Below are 14,242 nucleotides of genomic sequence, written 5' to 3'. Positions count from 1 at the left end.
CTGAAGAAACAGGAAGTAGAATCATCTGCTGAACGAGGTACAGTTTTGGTTGTTTCAGGGGCTCACTGAACCCTCTAGTGGCTGCAGCCGGAACTGCATGCAGGGATTTAAATATCCTAATAATGAATCCTTCTTTATTGTCAAGCCTTGCCCTTTCATAACAAACACAAAGGGTGAACTAGTCGTGTGACTGATATCTTAATAAAACAGGTCCTGGTCTGATTCTGTGGTACAGTGGCCTGCATGGGCCCTCTCGCACACTCACCCAGGCAAAAAAGGAGAGGTTCCTTCTTCGTCAGCTCAGCACCACAAACCTCAAACACAGACCTGTGTTTCAACATGGATGCTCGGGGTCCTGTTAGACGCCACGGGGGAGGTGGTGTATCAACCAGCCTGCAAGGCTCATCTCTGGAGAGACGCTAGAATTCTCTCCATATATCGTCACTCATCGGGCGTATGAGTCTGAATGCACTTGCTGGTATCCTGATTATTAATGTTGTGTAGACAAAGCCTCTGTTGTGATTTTTATTTAGTGAACCCCCGACCTTAAAGTGTAAACTGATCCTCTGCTGAACACACAAGAACATTCAGTTGATCCAATGAGTTGTTTATTACCATTATGCTTTATTAACCAGTACAACAGAAAAATAGTATTGTTACATGTACACAATAAACACTAGAACTCAAACAATAGAAGCAGCAGACATTACTAATCATAAACAGGTGTGCACATAATGACTGAACATGTTCCATTGCTGTATTGTTCCCAACAGAACACAAGGAATCAATACTCAGTTAAAAGACATTCAGAACATGATCAATAGCTTTTCCCAGACCGCTTGCATTAATAATATAATATTAAATCTGGTTTAAATCAGGTTCCATGTTAGGCTTATCAAAATATAAACTGATATTAGAGCCCTTTAGTATGAAACGGTTAATATCTGAAAATATAAAATATACAAAATATTGTAGTATAAACAAGTTTTGATTTACAATCAATCAATATTTAAAATACATTAAAAAAAATAGAAATATAGTCTTTTTAAAACCTGTTTAACCCTATGGAACATTTTAAAAGTCTCTTTCTTTCATGGTTTATCACACTAAACTTTTCAGAAGCACAATAAAATGTAGCATTGAGTATAGTTGAGTCCATTAAATCAACAAAACAAAGTGTGTGTGTGTGTGTGTGTGTGTGCGTGTGTGTGTATTCATATATCTGTATATTTGTGTGTGTGTGTGTGTGTGTGTGTGTGTGTGTGTGTGTGTGTATGTATTCATATATGCGTGTGTGTATTTACATGTGTTTGTGTGTGTAAATGTATGTAGTGTGTGTGTATTCATATGTGTGTGTGTGTGTGTGTGTGTGTATTCATACATGTGCACGTGCGTGCATGTGAGTGTGTGTGTATTCATATGTGCATGTGTGTGGTGTGTGTCTTCATAAATGCGCTTGCGTGTGTGTTTGTGTGTGTTTAACCTAACCACATTTGTACTGATAATCATATGATACTGATGGTTAACAAGCTACTTTTTCTAAAATCTGCTCATTTACATCTTCTTCATTACCTACTCCCATTTATTTGTTATAGGGTGATGGCCAAGCTGGCCAGCAAGTGATAAAATAAAATTGGGGGAAGCTTCCCCAAATTAAATGTGACATAATCATGACACTTCTCATTTTGGCAACTAATGCTCAACTCCAAGCTCCCTGCTTTAACCCCTAGCATTTCACCTGCTGCGTCTTTCCTCGATGCTCAGAATCAGAATATATCCATTCTTTTCTAACATTTCGCTGCATCCTCCTCCCCTGTTGAAGTATATAATTTACATGCCGAGGTGGAGGTGGACAAGAGTAGGTAAACGTACAGTAAGTGGAGCAATATACATTGCTATATATTGATACAATTTATATCTAATAAGGACTTTGATTCGTTATCCCATTGGCAGAATGTTACTTTTTATTTTAGATAGCAGTAAGTGATTTGCTCGTTCTGTGTAAAACTTTATTTTAAAATAAAGTAGTAACACATGAAGATATGTTCCAGCAATGTCAATGTACATGCAGGAAGGTTTATTTGAAGTAATTGAGATAACTTAAAGCAGCTTACTGTAAATGTGTCTGCTACTACTACAGAACAGGTCAAATATATGGTTACATAATGGAGTGAAAGAGAGAGAACAAGAGACTTTACAAACACCTTGAGTGCCTCATTTCAATTTCCGACATAAAAGGTCATTTTAATTGGTTTGTAACCTGTAAGAACTAGTTAACAAGTAGAGGACAGTTGAACCCATTACAGATCACAATTGGCATACATTTTTCAGCCCCAAAATGAATTTTTGAGCTTTAAAGGAATATGTTTGTTGTGGGGGAACACACTAGTTCACATCTGCTATAAGAGACAAATCCCAACACCACATAGCTAGCCCGGCCACACACATTCCATATTCATAGCTGTAATAAAAACAAGGAAGTCCAAACAAAACCAATCATATACGTCTGTCTTGTGTAGAAGACCAAATACATGTTGAGTAGAAAGAAGTATTGCACAATGCAGGTTACAAAGAGAAACAGAAGTAGTTACATTTAAAATGGTCTAAATGACAACAGGGTCTTGAGTGGATCAGCATGTTGCAGGATCCCAGGATCCCAGGGGAGCCCATCAGGAACCAAACAATCTGAAGAGTGAAGGAACAACATTCTCATTTCAAACCATCACTCAATGAAACCTGTGTCGGGTCCTCACCATTTTATTTGGTTGAGGAAGCCGTTTATTATGCAATAAAAAACTTGTTTGGTCAGTTAAATCCAGTAGGTTTCAACGAGAGCCACACACCAAAATAGCTTAAGGCATACCTGTCAACATTGGGTGTGATACACAACATTGGGACATTATTTCAGTCATTGTTTCTGGGCCTCTTCGGCGCACTTATGCTCTGCAGATTTGTCATGCGGGCTCACATCGCTTTGTCCTGCACTAAAATTGGTGTGGCATTTTTAAAGGGGTGATATTATACCACCAGGTGTGAGTGTGATTAGCCATTACAAGCTGTAAGGGCCTACATCTAAGTGGACACTTCTACTTGACATGTCACTAAGGCACAGTGAAGGGCAGAATTTCAAAAGGCTTGTAATGGCTAATCACACTCATACCTGGTGGCATGATATCACCCCTTTAATAACATTTTTTATTCAATACGAGTCTCTGCTAAACATTTTCCCAAACAGCATGTTAAGCTTGAAATTGGTATAAAGTTATAGGTCTAGAAGGGTCAGAATACTCACACGACCATGCAGAACATTATGAAGACGTTCCACAACGCGATGAAGACCCGGAAGTACCGCAGACTGAGCAGGAAGTCTCTGATATTGTCGCCTGTAACACACACACACACACACACACACACACACACACACACACACACACACACACACACACACACACAGGCATTTAGAGCAATCAGGTTTTTTTATATGCATTTAAACACTTCAACATTTAACCTTCCTCAGTGAAACGTAGACCTACCCGTTTTCGGACCCCCGCCTTCATCCCCAAATCCTTGGGACTCCTTCCTCTTGCTGTGAAACACACACCATTACACCATTACACCATTAATCTGACTCCACAGTAAAGTATGACACTTCACAGAGACAACATAAGGAGAACTGGTGGTACTCACAGTTTGAAATTCAACACAGCGCCTGCGTTTATGAGCAGGGTCCTAAAGAAACAAAGCAGAGACACACATGAAGTGAGTCGTGCTGTCTGACAGCCCAGTGCTACACACCATTACTCCACAGATCATACTGGTGAGGTGGCAGCAGCCAGCAACCAGCAAACCCATAACACCAAACAACACAATCCACGCTCACACGGACACACACACACACACACACACACACACACACACACACACACACACACACACACACACACACACACACACACACACACCACAGATAGTTGGCCTTAAAAACATCACCGTGAAAAAATAAATGCACTTATTTACCCGAATATCAACAGATCTCCGATCATCTTGTTCACATCACAGAGGATCACAACATCCGCTTCCGCATACGTCACATGCAACTGACCAATAGCCGGCGTTCATGACACAACCCCGCACACACACATTGCAAGTACGACGCAACGCATCGATAATAACAACACAGTTACACATGAATACAAAATTAATAATTAATAACAACTTTTAAAATGTAAAAAATGCTACTTAAACTAAATATCCATTCGGTCTGACGTACAGTGCCCCCATATAGCCATTTAATCATTGACACCTTAATACATTCGGTGTTCCGTTTATACGTGTAGGCCTACATTCAATCTGAATCTACTTATTCAATATCTTATCTTATATTTGGAAGATACTTAAATGAATTTATTAATGAGCCTATTTTGTTGTTCCTGATTTGCCTGATCTACTGTTTACATGCCAGTGGTCTTTAATGCAGTCTGGGGCCGGTGGTCGTCGTCCTGCTGTGCAGATCATCTCGACTCAGACCCTGGTCCGACCTCGTCTCACCTGGTGGATCGGACGCATCCAATGCATTTTGTTATCAGACCATCAGACTACGCGACGGCCAGACGTGACCGCGTCTCGACGCCGCTGCAACAGAGACTCGTCGTTCAGGACGGACGGAGCGCGCAGTAAACACGACATCCATCAGAAGCCGCAATACGCGCGGAGAACCAAGACCAGCATTCACCTCCACGGCCGATGGATCACGATTTGACTAACGCACAGCACATGGCTCTGTTTTCGTGCACATAACAGGCTAACAAAGCACAGTGGTGAGGGTGTGTGTGTGTGTGTGTGTGTGTGTGTGTGTGTGTGAGGGGGTAATCAGTGAGACCAGAGGGTGCAGAGGGTGAGACAGTCCAGGGTGAGAGTGGGGGGGTGTTCGGTGAGACCAGGGGGTGCAGAGGGGGACACTGTTCGGGGTGAGAGGAGGACCGTGCAGATGCAGGGTATTAATAGGATGTCTTGAGTGGCAGCGCCTCTACTCGTGGAGACTGCAGGGGCTTCGTGGCGAGTCGCCGAAGAACAGGGGAACACAAAACACTTGCGCAGTTTATTATCACTATTCTGCAGTGGTGGTATTAACTCGTTGGAAACATGGACGTGCTGGGTGTTCTCAATCTGGGCGACATTGCCCAGACTTTCTCCAAAATGGGGATGTTCCCCGTGTTTGACCTCGCTTATTACATCGTGTCCATACTTTACCTCAAGTATGAACCAGGTCAGTGGCTTTTCATTCTTACCCGTTTGAGTGCTATGATTTTTACGAGATGATATGGCCTACTTTATTATGAATAGCTTAGACATGCAAAAGATATTCAAATGTGTGTTACAGACGTCGATAAATGTGTTTTTATGTGTTATACACGAGATAAAATAACCGACTAGCTTTTTGAATTAAGCGCTCATCATGCATCTCTAAGAGTCAGATGAAATGCATTAATCAGATAGGTCTACTGATACAATAATCTTATTCTCCCAGGCCTGTTTAGCCCTCATCATTTTTCCAGCCTGACTCCTTTTCGTTTTGATAAAACACCAGAACAGTGAACACAGTTTAGCCTCAAACAACCCAGTATCTTATCAGACGTGTATGAACTTTTCCACGGATTTCTTTCGTTTTTATCCCCAGAAGGGCTATGCAATCCGATAGAGCACTTGTGCATACCAGCAGCCCGTTAAGAAATAAATAGAACGGCCAGAAATAGACTGCATCGACGTCCGGTCGGACACTTACACTTGTGGCTTACATCACGTCTATGTCGAGGTGTGTAGGTGCTCATAATGGAAGATGTAAAGCAATTATAATACCACTGAAACTACCACTGAAAAGGTCATGATCCCATGCATTCTGCTTATGAATCCTCAAGTATTTATTTTTTAAGCACACGTGATGGAGTGTAATACTTGTTTGCCATGTGGCTAATCTCTTGAAGCAGAAACAGTTGGACTACAGATTAAGCAGGTGGGCTTGAAGCCAAGATTTAAAGATTATGTTTTTTCAAATGAAAGTATTATGAGAGCATTGGGTTACAATTTCAAACATAAAGTAATAGACATTGCTGTTACAAAAACATCAATGTTAGGAAAGCATGTGTATTAAATGTAAGTCATTTTCAATGTGAATCCATGTTTCCCTAAGGTCTGTACTTCCTGGTCACCAAATAAGCCCATAGGGGTGGCCATTTGTAGAGGCATGTGTTGGAGAGAGAGGGCAAAGATCAAGCCTTGCCCAACAGTTGCAGAGCAGGGTGGGAATCGTGCAGCGTGTATTTATAGTGAGGCATTCGTTTAGATCGGGTTTCCCTTCCTTCGTACAGTGGTCTCAATGAGTGCACCACCACCAAACTGATGCACACCTGTTGGCATCTCTCTCTCTCTCTCTTTCTCTCTCTCTCCGTCTCTGTGTCTCTGTGTCTCTCTCGCTGTCTCTCTCTGTCTGCCCTACCCTCTCTCTCTCTTTCCCTCTCTCTCTCCGTCTCTCCCTCTCTGTCTCTGTGTCTCTCTCTATCTCTCTGTCTCTCTCTCTGTATCTGGTATAGATAGTATAGAGTAGTGTGTGTGACTCATAGAGACCATATGTAAATATTAGTAAATGCTAATTCTCTGCTCTAGAAGGGTGTGTGCCCTCAAGGATTTGCATTTCTGTTCTACTGTTTCCAAGCCAGCATAAGCACACATCAACTCAGATAAACACACATACACACTCAAGCATTTGCTCATGAAGTATATTTCCCTGCTGCTTTTTTACTAAGAAGCTTAAATTCTTATTTTCTGTTTTCAATGTGTCATAGCGGCTATCACATGTTCATATATTTTCTTTCAAACTACTACAACAATGTTTGAAATGCAACTCCTTCCAAATAAATCCACCTGTTCCCATAACCAACTCAAACTAAGGACTATGTACATCTCAAAGTCTATCCATCAAATGAATTTCTCTGAACAGCTTTCTAGGGCCAAACCTTTTAATCCATGATCCACGCTGATAAATACGATCCCCGGTTCTTTCAACATGATGCTCCTCTGTCTTCCAGGCTTAGCATGGTCACATGTCACTCATCCAAACCATGTGTGTGTGTGTGTGTGTGTGTGTGTGTGCACATGTCTGTGTGTGTGTCTTTGTGTGTGCGTGCCTGTGTGCATGTGTTTGTGTGAGCATGTGTGTGTGTGTGTGTGTGTGTGTGTGTGTGCTCGGCGTGTGCGTGTTCATGTGTGTGTGCGTGCCTGTGTGTGTGTGTGTGTGTCTGTGTGTGTGTGTGCAGGGTCGGTGGAGGTGTCCCGCCGCAGCCCCGTGGCGTCCTGGCTCAGCGCCATGCTGTACTGCTTCGGCAGCTACATCCTGGCCGACGTGCTGCTGGGCGGCAGCCCCCTGGACTACTTCCAGTACAACAGCCACATCCTGCTGGCCTCCGCCGTCTGGTGAGAACACCTCCCTCTCCGTCGCCGTGACGACCTGATGGTGTTTCCGCGGTGACCCTCCCCTTGGGGTCTGACCCCTCAGGAGGCTGGGAGGCAGGACAGTCAAGGAATCGGTCGAATCGGACTTGACTTCCAGCTGAAGGTTTTTGAGCTGGAACCCTAAAGTCCTCAGCCTGACCTTTAGGCCTCCTCGAACGAGACACCCCCATCACCAACCTGCTTCTCAAATGGCTCAGGATTCACTATGAGTCTCACTCTCTATGGATAAAAGCATCTGCTAAAGAACTCAAGAGTAGAGTGTATCTGTAAAGGGCCTTCTGCAGTCATTTGGGTTTTGGGGTTTAATATATATTTTCCCGCTTCAGAGGGGGTCTGGGGGCGTTAGATTAGGTTGAGGAGCAGCCGATAAGGGATACGTTGAGAGAGCAGCTCTGAGCTGTTAGCCCTATCTCAATGTGCACCTTGAGATAGGGTGGATGGAACTTCAACCCAACTGGAACTTAGATTCCGTATTAGAATTGAGTTTAGTTTGAAGGGATGTAGTAGTACTCTCAGACTGGGCTATTTTTAAATATACTATTTTTACATTTTCTAAGTGTACCATCACACTTCTCTGTCATTCTTCAGTTCTACAGTGTCATTCTTTTCATTTGATGAGAAAATACATGACTCTTTTAGCTTCCCTTTACCACTGAAGCGAGATACAAGATACCAAACAGCTTCATATATTACAGCATAACAAATTAAAATTGCTCCTCATTAGTGCAAATTTCAATTCAAATGTCCCCGCTTAACACACCGTCTCTACCCCTGTCACGCTACGAGACACCGGCACAAGCCCCGCCTCTCTCCACGTCCCTTGACCAATCCCGCTCCTCCATTTTCCCTCCCTCTCCCACCCCCACAGGTACCTGCTGTTCTTCTGCCCCCTGAACCTCTTCTACAAGTGCGTGGCCTTCCTGCCCGTCAAGCTGGTGCTGGTGGCCCTGAAGGAGGTGGTCCGCACACGCAAGATCGCCGCCGGGGTGCACCACGCCTTCCACGCCTACCACCACGGCTTCTTCATCATGGTCATCGTCGGCTACGTTAAAGGTGACCCCATCCCCCCCAATCCCCCCATCTTGTTCTGTAGCCTCTTTTGTTGCTGGCTAGGTCCTATGGCCAGAACGGCTGTTTGACTCCAAGACGAAAGATTTCGAGTTCGATACCTGTAGTCATCCTGGAGCAAGAGGCCCTAACCCCTACCTGCACCTTAGCCTGTATCGGGAATCACTGTAAATCCCATTGGATAAAAGCATCTGTTTAATTACTCAATACTTCATCACACTAGCTATAAGAACTAGCCGTAGCACCAATCTACAGCACCTATCTGGGGATAAATGCTATAGCTTGGGGCTTTGGCTAGGCCTTGTAGCTAGTCTTATAACTAGGAGCTAGGGGTCCGATGGCTCTTGGGTCCTATGGGCCTTGGGTCCTTTGGCTCTTAGGTCCTATGGCTCCTGGGTCCTATGGCCCTTGAATACTATGGCTCCTGGGTCCTATGGCCCTTGGGTCCTTTGGCTCTTAGTTCCTATGGTTCTTGGGTTCTATGGCTCTCCGTCTATAAGGGGAAGAGCAGGTGTAAGTGTGTCTGGGTGAGGGTCCTGGAGGGGGTCTGTCCTCACCCAGAGTGTGTCTGGGGGGGGGTCCGGAGGGGGTCTGACCTCACCCAGAGTGTTTCTGGGGGGGGGGGGGGGTCCAGAGGGGTTCTGTCCTCACCCAGAGTGTGTCTGGGGGGGGGGGGTCCGGAGGGGGTCTGTCCTCACCCAGAGTGTGTCTGTCCCCCAGGCTCGGGCGTCGCCCTCATCTCCAACTTTGAGCAGCTGCTGCGTGGCGTGTGGAGGCCGGACACTAACGAGATCATGAACATGTCATTGTGAGTGTGAACACACGCGTGTGTGATAGTGTGGTTTTCATGTGTTACATGTACTCTATTACACAACCACCCTCACTCCCACACACACACACACACACACACACACACACACACACACACACACACACACACACACACACACACACACACACACACACACACACACACACACACACACACACATACCTGCAGCCACACACACACAGATGCCACACACACTCACACTCACGCATATGTGTGTGAGTGTGTGTGTATCGAAACATAAAAATAGAAACTATAGAACTATAGTTGTAAAAGTGTATAGAAACTTACAATGTAGCATGGATTTACGCACACATATGAAGATATACACAGGCGGCACACAAACGCAAGCATGGGCGCACACACTCTTACGCACAAACACGCATACTGCATGAGTGTGTGTGTGTGTGTGTATCTATCTGTATCTTTATGTTAATGATTAAGAGTTTACATATGCATATGAGGCTTTACATATGTATGTATGTATTTATTCCTGTTGATCTACATGTCAATGTGTTTATGAATATACGTGTGAGATTACACATGTACATGATTCTATTTGTACACGAGTGTATCATTGTATATCTTTATGTGTGTATGATTATTTACATTTATATGGGTTTGTATGTGAGTCGGTATGTATGTGTAGAATGCCTGCATGTACAGATATCACTGTCCACGAGGCTGTGAACCTGTTGATGTGTGGGAGACATTCATCACTGCAGCCTGCTGCAGTTTTTAGCCGCCGTGAAACTGGAGCACATGCTCGGCTTTCTAAGGGGGGATTGTCCAGGAAACACTGTTCCTTATATGGTCGTACTCTTAGACCAGAGCTACTTAAGAGACACGCATGCATGCGCACACGCACATGCCCGCACACTCACACAAAGACACACACACACACATGCATGCACACACACACACACACACACACACACACACACACACACACACACACACTATACACAATGCTTCTTTCTTCAGGAAAGAAAGGCTCAGTGGCTCAACCCCAGGTCTAGTGTAGCAAATGTGCCACTTGTAAGGATTAGTGGCCGGATAGGTAAAGTTATTCCTTAAAGCATTAAACAGACCAAAGACCCAGTCAGGTTTAAGGCAGAACTGGGCTTTAAGATTACGCACCCCTTTAAAGAAAGTTGTGTAGGCAGGGTTGCATGAAGCTAATGAAATGATATAGGTTTTAGTAAGGACAAGTTCTAGTAAAGGTTTTAGTAAGGGCCAGTTTTAATATAGGTTTTGTATATCGAGTGATTAAGCCATACACAAGACATGCCTTTTCTGAATGAGCCAATTGGCAGTTCTTGCCAAGAAAATCGATGGGCAGACATTCAGAGACTCCTCTTATTACCGTTACGTAGTACTTATAAACCGTTCGTTTAGAACTTCCCTCACTCAACCAGAAGAGGGCGCCAAATATTCAGTTTCTGTCTTATCCATTCAAACGTTTTTTTTAACCGTGGACTTTCGAAGGGATTCTCCACGAGTGTATATTTGTATTCAAATTAAATTCGATAGCCTTCAATACAAGAATGAAGTCCTCTCACAACGAGAAGTGACCTAAATGAGTAAAAGGGAACACAAAATGTTTTAAAATCAATAAATGAACCAAGCGTCTCCCTGCTGTCTCCGCAGCCCCACCAAGGCCAGCCTGTACGGAGCCATCCTGTTCACCCTGCAGGAGACACACTGGATCCCCATCGCCAAGAGCACCCTCATCCTGCTCTTCACCCTGTTCATGATTACCTGCAAGGTGAGCTCAAACCAGACCGACTGTACTCTGACTAGGGGTGGAGGTCGTAGCCATGATTAAAGTTCATGTTGACCTTGAGGAAGGAAGACAACATGAGATGGAATAGAGAGAGCAGGAAGTTACTCAGAGGCTTCCTCTAAGCTTCATCTTACAGCATTTCCTGCAGAAATATAATTGTTACATCTACATTTCACTTTAAATACCTATGGGTGATAATGGGTATTATGTCTGTCATACAATATATTCATACACTTGTAATTAACTGAATGAAACAAGAACGCTTTACTAGCCAGTAGAACAATACATCAATTACAATGAACCGGTGCTGTAGAGCGCCCCCTAATGCTTTGGAATGACACGGCATCCAATTTACACTATTGAGTGCAAACATAACAATGGGTGAAACCCCTTTTACTTGAGGTGAAATGTAAACGCATCTGTCTTGATTCAATTCCAACTGACTCAACTTCCAACTCTCTCTCTCTCTCTCTCTCTCTCTCTCTCTCTCTCTCTCTCTCTCTCTCTCTCTCTCTCTCTCTCTCTCTCTCTCTCTCTCTCTCTCTCTCTCTCTCTCTCTCTCTCTCTCTCTCTCTCTCCCCCCTCCCCCCAGGTGGTGATGACCGCCCGCCACTCCCACGGCTCCCCCTTCTCCCTGGTCGAGTCCTGGGTGTGCCACCTGCTGTTCGGCTCCCCCCTGGGGGGCGCCGTGGAGGACCACCACGGGGCCGCCGCCGCGCCCGCCGCCCCCTCCTCCCCCGCCAAGAGCAAGGAGGAGCTCGGCGAGGGAACCCGCAAGAGGAAGGCGAAGAAGGCAGAGTAGGCTGCACCACCTCGGCGGCACTTCATACCGGACCGGAGGGGGGGGGCGAGGGGGGGAGGAACACACCCCCCCAATGCCAATTTCCCCACCCCCCCCTCCCTCCATCCTTCCATTCGTCCTTCCCTCCTTCTGTCTTTCCCTTTGTCCACAAACGTCCTCTGAACTTCCCTCAGTGGAGAACACGCAGTGGGGCGTTTTGGCTCCCCCTAGTGGACTGGGGGGAGGTTTGATGAGAGCCGATTACATTTCAGCCAGATGGTGCTTTCTACAGGGTCTTTTACACACCGGGATGAGGACTCATGACCACATGTTATTAACACTTCCGACATCGACAACATCGCCGGCATTCACCTCGAACTATCGATCGATCCACTGCATTTACAGATCATCTGTCAATACCCCCGTCTGTCCTCAGTGAAGCGGGATCCAGAAACTCAACGTGACGTTCTGTATAAAATTCTGTATTTCTTCAATTCAGCCAACAGCCGTCAACAGGTTGCACTACAGTCTTCTACGCTAACCTCGTATGCTACTCTGAGAACTGTGACAAAAGAAAAGCACAATCTAATTCTTAATTAGACAATATAAATGTGAATGAAGCTTTGATGCTTTTGATGTGGAGATGGGAAAAGCGACACACCTTTCTAATAAAGTCAAAACAAAAGTGGAATCTTGTGAGACTCATCTTGTTTATTTTAGTCATCTTCAGTGCATCTGGACAGCTGCAGCTGAACTTAATTAGCCACCTACATTTTAGGGATTACATTGTTATTTTGCATGCAGATGTTTTAACAAAAGCTTCTGACAAACGGGGCTGAGAACAATCAAACAATCAAATGATTTACAGAGCAGCTATCGGAATGAGACAACAAGATAAAGTCATCTCCTTTGTTACTCTTTCAGTAGTGAAAGTGCTTTCCCACAAAGCGCTTTCATTCACAAGTAACCCCTGACTGCCCTGTACTGAATAAGAAGTTTGAGTCATTTAACAATAAGGAAATCCCAGTGAATTGGAAGTGAGCTGGAATCTGTGCTTCAGTACAAGGAAGTAGACACACCCTTTTTATGACCTCACTCAGGCCTGGGGTTGAACCCGGGTCATGTGCCTGGAAAGCCAGGAACTCCGCTGGCCTACTGTTGACCTTTGGTAGCGGAGGTCATAAACCATAGCTAGTGACCTCTGGAGAAGGCCGTGACACCTGATCTTTGACCTTACAGCTCACACAGCAGTGGAAGTGATCATGGAAAAGCAAAAGCAAACAATCCCTGCTTTTTTTGTGTGTGCGTGTCTGTGTGTGTGTGCCTGTGTGCAGACCTGTGTGTGTGTGTGTGTGTGTGTGTGTGTGTGTGTGTGTGTGTGTGTGTGTGTGTGTGTGCGTGCGTGTGTGCGTGGCGGTGTGTGTGTGACTAAATGACAAAATATATTTATACTTTTACAAAGTATATTTTGAGTATTTATGTCATTGAATAGATAGAGAAGATAAAAATGCATACATGCAGCCATACATATAGGTACATACATACAGAGAGAGAGAGAGAGAGAGAGAGAGAGAGAGAGAGAGAGAGAGAGAGAGAGAGAGAGAGAGAGGGAGAGAGTGAGAGAAAGCAGACGCTTGGATGAGGGAAGATTTGTTTGTAGATGCTCTTTGCTTAGTGTGTGTTGTGTGTTGTGCATTTTGTGGTCGGTTTATAGTGTGTAGTGAGTGTAGTCTAGGTGTTCTTTGTGGATTCTGTTGTGTACTGAATGTAGTGTGTCCAGTGTGTGTGGTGTATATGTTGTGTGTGTAGTGTGTCATGTGTTGAGTAGTGTTCTGTGTGTTGCTTTGTGTGTTGTTTAGTGTGTTGTGTGGTGTGTAGTGTGGGTGATCTGTACCACAGCCTCCTGGGTGCCTGAGTGGAATGCTACAAACATCTGCTGGCGACATTACTGGCAAACACACACACACACACACACACACACACACACACACACACACACACACACACACACACACACACACACACACACACACACACACACACACACACACACACTACAAATCAGTTGACATTCTTCCAAGTCTTCAGAGTCTAATGTGTAAACATGAAGTGAACATGAAGTATTCCTGAAGACAAATACTTCTTCAGACCACAGCTGCAGGTACAAGTATGGAAAAATGTATAGTTTGCCAGAAGAGATACATGCACACACACTTTCGGTTCTTGATAGGTCTAAAAAGTCAACAGAAATGTCCATCATTCCTGTATAGAG

The 14,242-nt window shown here is 44.6% G+C and overlaps 2 protein-coding genes across 2 annotated transcripts; one reads left to right on the top strand and one right to left on the bottom strand.

Moving 5' to 3' along the window:
- Positions 1 to 2,061: 2,061 nt before the first annotated feature.
- smim7 (small integral membrane protein 7) lies at positions 2,062 to 4,075 on the bottom strand. The gene is made up of 5 exons (XM_084472730.1): positions 4,018 to 4,075; positions 3,688 to 3,729; positions 3,534 to 3,586; positions 3,293 to 3,383; positions 2,062 to 2,685 (listed from the first exon to the last, which is right to left on the bottom strand). Exons 1-5 carry the CDS (start codon positions 4,041 to 4,043, stop codon positions 2,670 to 2,672), a joined length of 228 nt encoding a protein of 75 aa, XP_084328856.1. The 5' UTR covers positions 4,044 to 4,075; the 3' UTR covers positions 2,062 to 2,669.
- Positions 4,076 to 4,986: 911 nt separating this feature from the next.
- Positions 4,987 to 12,661, top strand: tmem38a (transmembrane protein 38A). Its single transcript, XM_084472707.1, has 6 exons — positions 4,987 to 5,266; positions 7,311 to 7,467; positions 8,375 to 8,559; positions 9,295 to 9,382; positions 11,054 to 11,171; positions 11,782 to 12,661. The coding sequence occupies exons 1-6, from the start codon at positions 5,143 to 5,145 to the stop codon at positions 11,989 to 11,991; spliced, it is 882 nt and encodes a 293-aa protein (XP_084328833.1). The 5' UTR covers positions 4,987 to 5,142; the 3' UTR covers positions 11,992 to 12,661.
- The last annotated feature ends 1,581 nt before the right edge of the window (positions 12,662 to 14,242 follow it).

This window comes from Micromesistius poutassou (genome assembly GCF_964030765.1).
Source record: "Micromesistius poutassou genome assembly, chromosome: 9".
Lineage (NCBI taxonomy): Eukaryota > Metazoa > Chordata > Actinopteri > Gadiformes > Gadidae > Micromesistius > Micromesistius poutassou.
Note: the sequence above shows the minus strand (reverse complement) of the source record. Positions and strands in the feature narration are given on the sequence as shown.